Below are 15074 nucleotides of genomic sequence, written 5' to 3'. Positions count from 1 at the left end.
AAACTATGTAGTTCTAAGTAGATAATTGGAGCTTTTGTCTTTCTGCCTCAGCAAGCCATTCTGTGAATTTTTTGTTGTAATGAAACAGATCTAATTGCAGTGCTGGGGGATTTTGTCTTATCTATCACTTAAAAATGTGCTTTTAGAAATCTGATAAACAATAAAAATCAAAAATTAAGCTGCAGTGTGTTATTTTGAAAATAGAGCCGATTCCTGTTAATTGGGGCAATTGCTTGAGGTTGCCAAAAATTTCGAAATAGCATTATTTGCAAGCACTACACTATGCTTAGAATGAATAGTTTTTAAATTTTTGGCAATTACACGTGGTTGTGTTCAAAAAGCAGTGATTTTTGTCATTGATGGTTGGCGAGAAATCAGCCGGAAGACAATTCTGAACTGTTTTGCTTACTGTGGTTTCAAGCATTCAGGCTTGGAGATACCAGAAAGAGCTTGGAATGAAATTGAAACCATTTCACCCTCTACTTCAGCAAGTTGGAAACCACAAAGAATTTGAAGGCATCTTGAATGTTACAATGAAAATGAAGATTTGGAGGATGCAACAGTCTCCAACTAGAATCAATTGTGTGATTTTGTGGGGTTGTTAGATACTACACTATGCTTAGAATGAACAGTTTTTAAGCAGAGTCAGTTGCATATGCTTTTGATATGTTATTCAATTGGGCTGACTGACTCCAAATTAAAAAGCAGTGATTTTTGGCACGACTTGATACAGGAAGGCAATGAAGGCAATTCATTATCTGTTCTAGGTGTCTGCACTGATTTTGTTCATTTGCAGTCGATCAAATGAACACAACAAAGTACACTAGATGATTTCCAACTAATGTACAGCTTTATAGTACTGTAGTAATATTGGTAGTGTCATAATATGTTTTGTATTTCATTTAAATACATAATGTTACTCAATTACATGTACTTTATCTTTCTTAAACTATTTCCAAGAAACTTCTACTAATTGGAGCATCCACTTAATTGGGCCATTATGTACTGGTCCCATTGTGTCCCAATTAACCAGAACGTAATGTACTGGAAACACTTAGCAGGTCAGGCAGTATCTGTAGAAATTTATTTAACTTGAAACATTAATTCTGTTTCAGTACCCATAGATGCTGCTTGACTTTCTCAGAGTTTCTAGTAACTTATTTTTAATTTCATGAACAGAAAACTCAAGAGAAGGTGCAAGCCATTCTGCCCCTTGATGTGCCCCTACAATAATGTAAGGAAATTGTTAAATTCCCTGTAATTCAAACAATTACCATTGCCAGGTTCAATAAACCAAGCATCTGACTTTCTGTTGCCCTCCACTGTACACATTTCCAAAGATGCACCTCTATCTGGGCAAAGAATTTACATCCCATTCCAAAAGAACATAAAACAGAATAGTTCAGCACCGGAACAGGTCCGTTGGCACATCAGTTCTGTGTTGAGGAAAAGAAGATATTAGCTTTAGTTGTTACATGTACATTGAAACAGAGTGAAACAAATTGCTTTTCGTCAATGACCAACACAGTCGGAGATGTGCTGGTGACAGCTCTCAAGTGTTGCCATGCCTCTGGTGCCAGTATAGCATGCCCACAACTTACTGATCCTAACTCGCAAGTCTTTGAGCTGGGGGGGGGGAGGGGGAGGACTGGAGCAGCCAGAGGACCCATGAGGTCACGGGGAGAACGTACAAACTCCTTACAGATAGCGGCGGGAATTGAATCCTGGTCTTAAGGCTGATGCTGTCAAACGTTACGCTAACCACTACTGTGACACCCCATGATACCAATCTAAACCAATTCCATCTGCTGCACATGATTCATATTTCTCATATATCTGTGCCTCTCCCAGCTCCCCTGACAGGGTGCTCCAGGCACCTCCTACACTCTATAAAATTACCTTTAATTTCTCCAATCCCTCACCTTAAACTTAACCCATAGACAGTAGTATTTGGTATTTCCAGCCCAGGAAAGAGATATTGACTATCTAGGCTTCCAATAATTTTATACCATTCTTTCAGGTTACTCACTCAGTCTCCAACACTCTAGAGGAAATGATCCATCTTTCGAACTTCCCTTTTAGCTAATACATTCCAGTTCCTGGTGAACCTGAACAGCCTTTTTTGTTGTTTACTTGTGCTGCACATTAAATAAATATAATTCAAAATGTATGTATTTATTTCTGGCAATATTTTGGTTTATGTACTGTATGTGATATTGTTCTGAGGGTGAGCTGTGGTCCGGAGGAACATTGTTTCATTTAGTTGGATATAAATACAGTCAGGTGACAATAAGCTTGAATTTAATAGAATGTGGTAATCACACTGCACACAATACTTCAAGTGCGGCGTTACCAAAGTTTTGCACAGCTGCAACATGACTTGCTAACTTTTATACAGGATATCTGACTGATGAGGGGATGGTGTTTATTAATTTTTACCCTTCTTTTTTTGTCTATTAACCTTATCTGTAAGCCTGTGAATTCAAGACCTGTGCAAAAAACACCTTCTCGTGTCTTCTGAAAATCCAGATATACTATATGCACTAGCTCACTGACATCATCAAGGCAGCTATGTTATCAAAAGCTTCCAAGAGATTTGTTGAACATGATTTCTCCTCCATTGACATATGTTGACTTCATCATAACATTTTATGATTTTTCAAGGGTGCAACATAGCAGGGTTTTCATAACATCTGTAGATACCACTTTGGCTTTCTTGAAGACCAGAATTCCATTAGTAGAATCTGGGGGGAAATTGATGGGAGTGTGGGAAAGATAAAATGGGTTCAGATAATATTCTCTGGAGTGTCAGAGTCTGAGTGGATGACCTGTGACTCAAATATCCTGTAAGATTCTTTGATCCTACTCCTCTATTTGCCAAGTTCCAATTTATGAAGGTGGAGAATTTTGGAAAAGCAAAACTAACCTACCATCTCTTTTAAAATCCTAAAACTAAGAGGGCTAACTGATCTTGACCTTATATGTTGATACTAACCCAAGCTCAAACCAGAGAAAATTTCTCGCGTATAGTTTGCATTTAAATTTTTCTTGGTCAGATCCTGTTTTAACTGAAGTATCATCTCCTAACAGAGGATTGATACTGATACAAAGCAAACTCAAAGTGGTATGTTTGGAAATCAATGACCTTGAAAAAGCAAGTCATAGAGTGATAGAAAGTCACAGAAACTTTGGCCTATCCAATCCACGCTGAACTGTTATTCTGCCTAGTCCTGTCAACCCACAACTGGAACACAGCCTTTCACACTCCTCTTGACCATATAGTGATTCAAACATCTCTTATATGTTGAAATCAAACCCACAAACAGCACTTCAACTGGCAGCTCGTTTCACACTCGCACCACCCTCTGAATGAAGATGTTTCCCTTAGAGTTCCTTAAATATTTCAACTTTCACTCTTAACCTATGACCTCACCCAACCTCAGCAGCAATGGAAAAAGCTTGCTTGCATTAACCCTATATACACCACTCAATTTTGTTGACATCTATGAAATCTCTCCTCATTATCCCACAGGAAATAAAATTCTAACCTACTCAATGTTTCCCTGTAATTCAGGTCCTCAAGACCTGGCAACATCCTTGTAAATTTTCTCTGCACTCTTTCAATCTTATTGTTATTATTCCTGAAGATAGGTGACCAGAACTACACATAATACTGTAAATTTGGCCCCATCAACATCTTATACAACTTCAACATAACATCCCAATTCCTGGATTCAAAATTTTTATTTATTAAGGCTAACATGTCAAAAGCTCTCTTCAGGATCCTATCTGAGGAAGTTCAAGTGATAAGTATTGGAAGAGAGAAATAAACTTGACAAATTATGGGAAGCAAAAACAGAAATATCAAAATGCATGAGTTTCAAAGGATTTAGTAGCTTTTATCTCCAGTATTTTATCAAGTTTTTTTTTGCTAATATTAATTCTTTTGATTTCCCCACCAGTTTTAATGATTATTTGGTTTCCCATAACATATCTTGTGGTTGGTTTATGTCGGTATTAATCTCACATTTACAAAATAAGAGAATTGAAACGCTGGGGCTATTCTTCAACCTGAGTCAGTCACCAATATGAAAAGCACATGTATACTACTCTGCACTGTTACAACAGAATAGATGAAGTTTAAGAATATTCTTAGCAAAAGCCCTGGTGAGTCCAATATGTTGAGCACCCAGGATAAAAAAATGTCCACATAGACACACAAAAAAGGTTCCCATAATCACCATGTTAGTCAAAATATGACAGGATATTTTAACTCATGGAAAAATCAAACCTACTTCACTGAAATCTTCTTTCCTTGTTGGTGAGTGGCTTAAATGTCTTGACGAATGTTTATCATCATCAGATGACAAATCATTCATTGATAATAGTATAATTTGCATTGTGGGTAAAGCTTCCACATTGGTGGCTATAACCTTGACAGATGTCTTAACCTTGGCATCAAAATGGCATAGTTAGTAGAGCCACTTTCTCAGTGCCGCAGATCTAGGTTCAATTTTGACCTTAGGTGCTGCCTGCATGTTTGCAGATAATCCCTGCGAATGCATGGGATTTTCCTAGGTGCTCTCTTTACTTCACACATCCCAATGACATGCAGTTGGTAGGCGAGATGGCCACTGTAAATTGCTCCGAGTGTGCAGGTGAGCGGCAGAGTCTGGAGCAGAAAGGAAGGAATTGAAGATAACTTGGGAAAATAAAAAGTGGGATTAATGTTAGATTATTGTACAATGAATTGCTGATAGTTTGTAAATTGTTTATTATTGTCACATATACCAAGGTATAGTGAACAAAATTTTGTTTAGCATACCATCTATACAGATCAATTCATTACAATGCATTGAGGCAGTACAATAACATAGTGCAAGATACAGTCTTACAGTTACAGAGAAACTGCTGTGCAGGCAGACATTAACGAGCAAGGGAAGGAAGAGGTAAATTGTAAGGTCAAGAGTTCATCTTATCATACCAGGGGATCAGTATGATAATATGGACCTGAGCCTGGCAGTACAGGGCTTCAGCCATTTCTATCTTCTGCCGAATGGGAGTTGCAGTGGAGAAGAGAGAATATCCAGAATGGATAATGTCTTTGATTATGTTGTCTGTTTTACCAAGGCAGTGAGATGTGTAGACAGTGTCTATGAAGGGAAGGCAGGTTCCTGTGATGTTCTGAGCATTATCTACAACTCTACGCAGCTTCTTGTAGTCACAGGCAGAACAGTTGCCGTATCAAGCCACTGAGCATCTAGAAATGATGCTTTCTATGATGCATCGACAAAGATCGGCGAGATTCAAAGAGACACGTGGTTGGCATGGACGAAGTAAGCTGAAAGGCCTGTTTTATAGTCTCTCTATGCCTCTAAAAGCCAATGGAAATCCTGTGAACAAGCCTCCTGAATGCCACTTATTATATTTTCCAGGAAATTCTCATGACTCTTCAGCCAAATTTATGGCAAATGAGTGGGTGAAGACCAACATGAACCAAGCCCAAAGATTGAAACTACCTGCCAAGCACTGCTTGTAACTGAGAATCTGCTAATCTCTTCAATTACTTTCAAAGAATACCAAGTAGCCTCTGGACAGAATAATTCATTTTCCTAAAGAATATATGTTTATTCCAATGAAAAAGCTAGAGAATTGAATAAATACAACTCAAGAATGCTGCTTCAAAAGAAACTCATTTCTGAGATGTGTGCAAAAACACAAGACTATAACAAATCTAGCAAATGGTAATCAATATCACTTAGATGACGCATGAAGGATAACACACTAATTGAAAACCACACTTTCAAACAGGTCACAGTATGTCAACCCTTTCTGAGAGCATTTCTCAATAAGCAGTTAAATCCAAAATAGACTGTCAACAAAAAAAAATCACATGACTTCTACTGTCATCCAAAGTCAAGTTGTTCAAAGTACAGTAGAAATACAATCTTTACCGTGAGCCTGAAATAATACCACTCATTTTGATTGTCATTAAAAACCTTTTAAATCTTCAAAGGTGTAGACAACATTGGAGCAGTGATTTTTCAAAATGATATATTGGTTCTCTTGAAGATATTTCAACAGTGACATACTCACTAAAATTAGTAATCCTAACAACATGGTAATTCAAAAAAATCCGTTGCAAGTTATAATTCCCTTATGCACAATTTGACATAAAGTCAAGATAACAAATAGGATTTTATAACATATAATGTAGTGAATGCATTTTCATCAATAAAATTTTCCAATTTCTAACTCAATGTATTCATGTTTTTGCAAAGAATAAATTTCCTTTCAAAATATATACATTTTCATATTTTATGCATTATGTACAACAGGTATTTACTAATATGGTTTTCATTCTAGCTGGGCAAGTTAAGCTGGTGACTAACTTAAGCAGGGAAGTCCTGTGCAAAGTTCTCAGCTTGAATGTGTATTAGTTGAGCCTCCATCTCTGATCTAATTGTGGTGGACATTGAACAAAATACAGTTGAGTTCAGTTTCAAACTCTATAGTCAAATAGTCTGTCAAGATCAAGTGGAGAAAAGAGTTTTACATTTGGCAGTGGCATATTAGAAATGATCTTGGATTGGTTATTTGTTATGATCCACAAAATACAGCTAAAGGAGAGATGATGACCAGATAGAGTCAGGTGGAGGAAGGGCAATGTACAGAAAGGTGAACTGAGTAAGAAGAAACACAAGTGTATAAGCGTGGGTAATAGGCAGATAGATCCACAGGTGGTAGCAAAATGCTGGAATGTTGTAGGGATGGAAAAGTTGAACAAGGAGCACATTGAGGTAACGATGGGACTGAGAAAGTAACACCAAAGGTGTGAGTTCCCTGAAATTGTAAAATTTAATGTACATTCCATTGTTCTATTGATTATCCAAGAAAAATATGAGGCATTGTGCTTCTGGTTTGTGTTTGTCCTCATCACAATGGTAGAGTGGGAATGGGAAGGAGCAGCTGAAATAAATTGCGAATGGAAGCTCAGGATAGCTGTTCTCAACATGACAAGTCACCTAGTCCACGTTTGGTCTCACTGATGTAGTAGACACCACATTGTGAGCATTGAAGGTTTGAGGAAGTGCACGGAAATTTCTACCTCATCTGGATAGTGGTGTCAGAGGAGGTTGAGGGACAAATGTTGCACTGCTTATGATTGCAGGGCAAAGGTGGATGGGAAGGGATGAGCAGTCATGACAGACATGGAAAAGTGGCTCCTGCGGAGAGCAGAAGGAAGGAAGAAGAGGTATGACTGATGACCAACGGACTTGGTGGGAATAGTGAAGGATCTTATGCTGGAAGTGGAGGCAGAGACCAGTGGGGTGAAAGGAAAAGTCCTCTCTGTCCTGCTTAGAGAGTGAGGTCAGTAAGTGAACACACATGAACAGGATGGAATTTGTGAGAGGACTCAATCAAAATCAGTGGAGGGGAGCTATGTTTATGGAAAAAAAAATGGCATTTCAGAAGTCCAAAAATGAAAGGCCTCATTTTGTGGACAGATTCAACAGAGATGGAGAAACTGAGAGAAAGAACAGGAGGAAAGGTGGGTGTGATGTGTAGGTGAGATAGCTGTGAGCCCTTGCACCAATATCTTCTATAGACCCACATAGTTTGCCTCCTGAGATGAAAATTAAGAGATTCAGTGATGCATTTTGTAAAGTAAAACAAAAGTAATTAATAATCATGTTACAGTGCAGGTGAACTGTTGTACCCAACTGAAAGAAAAAAAAGTAGGGAAATAAATAATTTTTAAGGCTTGGTGTCATTGTATGTAACAGTTTCTTCCCCCAAGTCATCAGACCCTCAATACCCAGAGCCTGGACTGATACCAACCTACTGCCCTCTACTGTGTATATTGTCTTGTATATTATTTATTGCAATGCCTGTACTGTTTTGTGCACTTTATGCAATCCTGGGGAGGTGTGTAGTCTAGTGTAGTTTTGTGTTGTTTTACGTAGTTCAGCGTAGTTTTTATATTATTCATGTAGCACCATGGTCCTGAAAACGATGTCTCGTTTTTACTGTGTACTGTACTAGCAGTTATGGTCAGAATGACAATAAAAAGTGACATGACATTGTTTTATTACTTGTTTTACGGTAATAATAGCAATGTTAATTATGCCCTTTAATTCTGGTTACACAAGAGATTAAGTACATTGTTGGTGGTTGAAATGGTCTGTACACTTCAAATGTCTTTTTTTTACAAAATTCTTCTACCAGGTATCTTTAAGCAATTGATACACAAAGGGTTAACATAGATATATGGCCAAAATGTATTAATCTGTCCAACCTCTCTTTGCACCAATCCAGCATCCTTCACAATTTTCTCATCTGAAGCTCTCAGAGAATCCCACTGTTCCTTCCTTCCTTCTCCCTTTAATGCTTGTACAGCCTTCCCTTAAGTGTACAAATGTTATTTACCTCAATCAATCCATGTGGTTGCCAGTTCTGCATTTCCACCACTCTTTTGGAAAAGAAGGGTCTTCTGAATATTGGGTTACTTGGTGACTACCTTGTATCATGGCCTGTAGTTATGTTCTACCCCAGAAATGAAAATACTTTGTGTCCTTTCAATCAAAACCTCCGTGGAAGATCTTTCGTCATTCTACTTACTATACAGTAAATAATTCTTGTTAAGTTTCACTATCTTTGATATGACCTTCTGTTCATTTTCCTTTTACAAGTTGGATTTTATGCCCTATTTATAATTGATATATAAAAATTAAAACCATCCAATGTTCTTAAAGTGCTGTGCTCCATATGCATGAATGATGGCAAAAATAAATTAGTTAATCATGCTTAAAGAAAAGATATGTTGCTGTGGTTTATTTTATAGGTTTTGGCTGTCCATGCTGATCAACAGATATTTTAAAGTCAGCACTGCCCCCATGGTTTTGGGAGGATACTTAAGCATGACTTCAAATTGGTAAGTGGCTGCTACATGGACTGCATTTTGGATCAATGTCCTGAATTGTTTCCAAAGAAGAAACACAAGATCATTTTTAAGAAGCATTTATGCGCATCAGAACAAAATGTCTTGATGTGCCACTGATTGCCCAAGTAAGCGGAAAGATTTTAACGGAGACCCAAGGCATTGATATTGAGATAAAAGTATGTGATACTGCATTTTAATGCGTAGAGTCAACTGGTGCCATCTCATGGTAACAAATCAATATGAGGATCTATCACCTGCAGGTCATATGTTATTAAGTTGGACGATGACAATATTGTAGGCTTATTAGTACCTTCAGTAATCTTATCAGATGATTCACCACAGAATATGACAAGAAGAAATTATTATTGAAAGGAAAACCAACTACTTGTGTCAGATAAACACAACAAATGTCATTATATTAAAACAGTAAAACCATTACTGCATAGAATAGATTTACCTGAAACTTTCCACAAGCTGAATATAGTAATCATTATAACAGAGTACTGCTTTGATCCTGAAATTTAGACCCATTTAAGTCATTAAGGCCACTAAATAAAGCCTGCCTCAGCCACTATATTGTTTGGTTAGGGTATTGATAAAGGAAACACTTGCAGGCATCTATGAACAAAGCAGAGTTCCAAATAAAAACAAAACATTATTAAAACAAAAGTCATTCAACAAATAATAATGGCTGTTAAAAAGGTCAATGGATTGTACATTAATTTGTACCATACCTGAATACTTGGGACTTTCTTCAGAATGTTGTCATGATTAACTTAGCTGTTGCAACGAATGCAGAATGAGATCAATTGGATGAAAAAAATAAAAGAACAAAAGAAAAGCAAAATGAGACACTATTGATGTAAAAGTAAATAAAACAACAGAAAAAACAATTAAATTATTAGTAAAACATGGCTTTGTTGAAATGAACACACTCATAAAATGCAGATATTTAATAGACGAAGCAGAGCAGAAATAACAAATTTCATGAGTTCTTCAGGGTAGTTTCCAACAATTACACATCAGTAAAAGCACCACAATGGACTATGTACTGAGACAATAAAATCAAGTCACCTTCAAATAACAGAGGAGCTTAGATTCCCCTGAGCCTGAATGAATGGTTTTGAGGGGTCTCAATACAATAGCTGTGAGCAATGCATTCCCATTTCGCACAATTAAAAAAACCCAGAAAATGGTCTGAGTTATTATTTATGCCATTATGGTCTGTTATTTGTTATGCCTTTATAGTTTGAAAGTTCCCTGAACTATTTGTGACAAATCCCTGACCAGATTCAGGGAATATGTTACATCTGCATAGAGTCAGTGATTTATTCACCTCATCTTATGTCACCTTGACTTTAACCAGGTGAGGTCCTGGGGTTATGGTGTGTTCCTGTTTGCTTATATTATCCATATTTCTTTAAATAAATCTGTTCTTTTCAATGGTATCTAACATATTGATCAATTCAGCATTTATCACATGATTTGATGAGCCTTTTCAGAGACTCATTAAAGCAATGATCATACTATTCTAATTACACAGTAGTGAGATCTGGGTAGACTACCATTTACACTACAGCTCGCTGAACAACATCAGCTTGTGTTCTGTAATGAGTCAATTTAAATTATCCTGATTTCTTTCAAATCTTCCCTACTTATCCTTGTATCCTCCTCAGAGTCATCACCCTCTGAGGAGACACAGAGTGTAGACACTGGAATCAGGAGCAATGCACAAAACACTGGATGAATTCCGCAAGTCAAGCAGCATCTCTGGAGGTAAATGAACTGCTGACATTTTGAGTTGAGACTTTTTGTCTGGACTGCAGATCTGAAAAATTCATCAGTCTATATGAAATGTTGACTGACCATTTCCTTCCATAAACACAGGTTAACCCATTATGCTCTTCCAGCATTTTGTGCGTTGCTATCACCCTTTGTTTTCGGTCTCTCGTGCATCCTTAGTTTTACTTCTTCTACCACCCAAAAGTGAATGGCCATAATCTCTTAAACTGGCTCCATAAACATTCTATACCTCCTCTTTTTTACCTATCTCTTTGACCAAAATTTTGGTCAGCTGTCCCATCATGTGGTTTAGCTTCAAAAGTTATTTGACTGCATTTTAAGAAGCATCTTCAAACATTTCACAACATTGCAGGTTTCTGTACATACGCTTGTTACCTTAGTTGAAGTTTTTTAGTTGTACATTTAAAATCTAATACTGTTACTGTTCCAATTATCCATTAATTCACATGTAATTGCCTAAATACATTCCTAGTAATAATATTATTTCAATAGTAATAGGGCAATAGCAATTTGATTTAGCACTACTTACCTCCCTTAACAGTTTTCTCAAGAAACTTTACGCTCTGACTGATTTTATATTATCAGTTCTAAAAGTGCAGTAAGTTTTTGACTATAAACTTAGGACAATAAACTTACATCATCTTTTAATAAAACTTACCCTGGAAATTGGATTTCAATTACATTTGTAATTTTTTCATGGATAAATATCAAAATTTGAGCAAATTCAGCGTATTGAAATATTATCCAATCAAGCAATTGGTTGAACACTTCCTGTTGTTGGAGTGAGTTTTGACAAAGTGATTTTCTCTTCATATTTTATGCTTGTAATAGTGAGCTGCACATGCACAGTGGCCATCAATTATTGATGGATGGAAATTGGAGACTGACTTCATGACTTACAACCTCCATAATTAATCCACATATTAATTCACAATGCTGAAAGGAATCAACAATGCTGCCTCAGTGCAGAAATCTAGGTTCTATGTTGACCTCAAGCTCTGTGTGGAAGTCAGGCATTCTCCCCTTGTGGGTTTCCTTCCACATTCCAAAGATGTGTTGGTTGCTGAGTTAATGAGCCATTTGAAGAGAATTAATGGCAAGTGTGAAAGAACATCTTCACGAAACAAATACCCCTATATGTAGGAAAGTGGTAGAATCCGGTGGGAGTCAATAAGAATGTGGAGAAAATAATAAATGGGACTGATATAGAATAAATAGAAATGGGTGGTTGATGGTTGTTTCAGATTTGTTGGGCTGAATGGTCTGTATTTGTACAGTATCTGTCAATGAATCTGGCCATTGCTGATACTTCTGACTACATCCAAGCAACAATCCCTCTAATTTTTTTCTTTAAACAGCTGTGTGGACCAGACATTGCTCTCAGCAGAATTTCTTTTCCTTTTATGCACAGCTTGAAAATAGCACAGCACTTTATAATACCAGTATGTGAAAGAAAATTCCAGCTACAGAGCCACAAAGGCTATGTGCGCGGGTCCATTTCAGTTACTGCATGGCTGCGCACCCCCACAACTTAGAGGAACAGTGGTCCTAAGTATTCTGAGAACTAGTAACAGTGTTTCACAATCCCCTTGATCTCTGATTCTGTGATACTTGGGTAAGGGTGCAAGGGGACATTCTGTGCTCAAGCAGTCTCCCCCAAAGTATACAAGTCCTGTTCCCTTCTCCCACACATATGCAAGTCTGCTCCTTATCAGGCCCGAGGTTGTCATGAGGTCTCTTTAAGAGCAATTTCCCTGTTTGCCATTTGTCAGTAAAGTAAAGCCATGAATCTCTGAAAGGTACATAACAACACTAGAGTCAATGCTGGAGCTGTATAGCTGCAGGAACTTGGGTTGAAATCAGGCCTTAGCTGCTGTCTGTACGGAGTTTGGATGTTCTCCTTGGGACTGTCATCCCTGAGATGCTCTGGCATTTTCCCAGGCTCCAAAGATTATCAAGCCGCTGTAAATTGTCCGGAGAATTGGAGAACACTGGGGGGCATTGTTAAAGAATAGCTTTCAGAGAAAAAACATAAGTGATGATTTCACTCAGGACGTGCATTGACCCAATGAACTGAATGGTCTCCTGTCTAGAGAAAATACAACATAAATAACGATGTCTCTTAAAGGGAGTAAACCATAATAATGATTTCTTTAAGTCCCAATTTTGCACTCCCTTTGAATGAATTGCAATTGAAATTCATGCTACAAATGGTTATTATGAAGGAAATCTAATTATAGTCATCTGTCTGTGTACAATTTGTCCTGTTGCAAATCTAACCACCCTATCATCTCTTCACTTTTACTTGGAAAGCTTCTGACCACTGGAATTTCCTTCAAGCATCACTGCCTCTCCATTCATTTCTCCTGTTTTAAAGTGCTCCTTTAAACTGTTGATTTTTCTAAATGCAAGTTGTTGCGGTTGTCATTCTGCAATAAATTGTTTGCCATTAATCTTTTATTTTTAACTGGCATTTTGCCAATATTTTTTTTCAAGAAGCACAGAAGAGAAAACAATGAAGATAAGCTCAGCATAGATTAGAAGCAGACCATTGCTTTTGTCAGAGCTGGGGAGCCGCCAATACCTGCCAAAAGAACATCTGCAGGCATCCTGACCTCTGTAAGGGACTGGCAGCTGTTGGTGGACCTCGAACAGCAGCTGAAGTTCCCCAACCATATCGCAGCCACCACTCTGTGACCAGACATTGTCCTTGTGTCTGAGTCTACTAAGCAAGTGGTACTGCTGGAGCTGATAGTCCCATGAGAAGACAACTTGGAAGAGGCCTTTGAAAGGAAGCTCTCCAAGTACGCAGGACTGGTCAGCAACTGTCAGCAGGCTGGATGGAGAGTGAGGTGTCTCCCAGTGGAGGTTGGTTGTAGGAGATTCCTAGCCCGTTCCTTAGTTAGAGCCTTCAGCATTTTGGGCATCGAGGGAGAGAGGAAGAGGAGAGCCATTCGCAGTACCACTGATGCGGCAGAGAGGGCCTCAAGATGGCTGTGGCTCAAAAGAGGGGAGCCATGGAGTCATAAGTAGCTAGCCATCTGGACGCAAGCTGGGGTCTGATCATCCCCGGCTGGGTCACCTGGAGGAGGTTGTATGATGTTGAAAGACCCGAAACACCCGATGATTCCAGGAGCATCACTGAAGATGTGTCCAGAAGCATCAGGAGATGTATGTACACAACAGATGTGGTGAAGGGCATGCCTTTGTGTTGTAGTAGTCTATGATTCTATAACCCTATAACCAAATGATATTTTACAACAATTCATAAGCTTCATAACATCCAGTAACCAAAGTACCTTTACATTCTGGGGTTTTTAATAATCTTAATTCCCAAAACTAATCAATAAGCTCCAGGACCTTGGCCTTAATACTTCCTTGTGCAATTAGATCCTTGATTTCCTCACTCGCAGACCCCAGTCAGTTTGGATTGGCAACATCACCTCCATGATCTCCATCAACACCAGTGCACCATACGGCTATGTGCTTCGCCCTCTTCTCTACTCGTTTTATACACACGGCATTTTGGCTAAGCACAGGCCAATGCCATATTCAGGTTTGCTGATAACACCACTGTCATTAGCCGAATCAAAGGTGGTGATGACGCAGCATAAAGGAGGGAGTTTGCAACAACAACCTCTCACTCAGTAATTTACTTTGAACTTTGAAATTTCAGTTTACCATGTCGAAATTTGAGTTTACTCTCTGATTACTATTCCAGGCCTCCGGACACAAGTCTAGTAACTGAATACAACAACTTACTAAGATCTTGCCTGGCACATTGAAAAATCAGGTACAGCTATTGTGCCAAAACAAGGTGGATGGTAATCGTCTCTTTCCAGCCTCACTCTTGAGAAGGGAAAGATTTAAAATGGACCTTTTTCCACATGGACGTCAGTGAGCATATGGAACAATTTAAGAGCATAATCACACACAAAAGAAGAGCAAGAAGAGGCCATCAAGCTTGTTGAAACTATTTTGCCATTTAATAGGATCATGGCTGATCTGACCATAGACTCAGCTCTACCATCTATCTTTTCTCTATAACTCTTAATTCCCTTGCTATGCAGAAATTAATCAAACTGTGTCATAAATATACTTAATAAGGTAGTCTCTACTGATCCCCTGGACAGAGATCTTCACAGATTCATTATACTCTAGGAAAAGCAGATTCCCTTAATCTCTATCCATATCTCCTTCAAGGACCTTGAGATAATGTCCCATAGTTCTAGTCTGCTGGAGAAAGTAAGAGGAAGGCATTAAGCTGCTGGAGGAAGTGGTTGAAGCAGGTACAATTAGACCATTACAGAAGCACTTAAGATAGGTA

The 15074-nt window shown here is 38.2% G+C and overlaps 1 protein-coding gene across 4 annotated transcripts in view; it reads right to left on the bottom strand.

The window, feature by feature from the left end:
• Positions 1–15074, bottom strand: part of ccser1 (coiled-coil serine-rich protein 1) — a 1394127-nt gene that overhangs the window by 154613 nt on the left and 1224440 nt on the right. For 2 of the 4 annotated variants that reach the window (XM_063046848.1, XM_063046849.1), the window contains one exon: positions 9679–9724. The exons of the other annotated variants lie outside the window; for them this stretch is intronic. In XM_063046848.1, coding sequence (XP_062902918.1) covers positions 9716–9724 — 9 coding nt within the window. In that variant the 3' untranslated portion in view covers positions 9679–9715. The remainder of the gene's footprint in view (positions 1–9678; positions 9725–15074) is intronic. 4 annotated transcript variants of the gene reach the window in all.

The sequence above is a fragment of the Mobula hypostoma genome, chromosome 4 (assembly GCF_963921235.1).
Source record: "Mobula hypostoma chromosome 4, sMobHyp1.1, whole genome shotgun sequence".
Taxonomy (NCBI): Eukaryota; Metazoa; Chordata; class Chondrichthyes; order Myliobatiformes; family Myliobatidae; genus Mobula; species Mobula hypostoma.
This window is presented reverse-complemented; position numbering and strand designations above follow the sequence as displayed.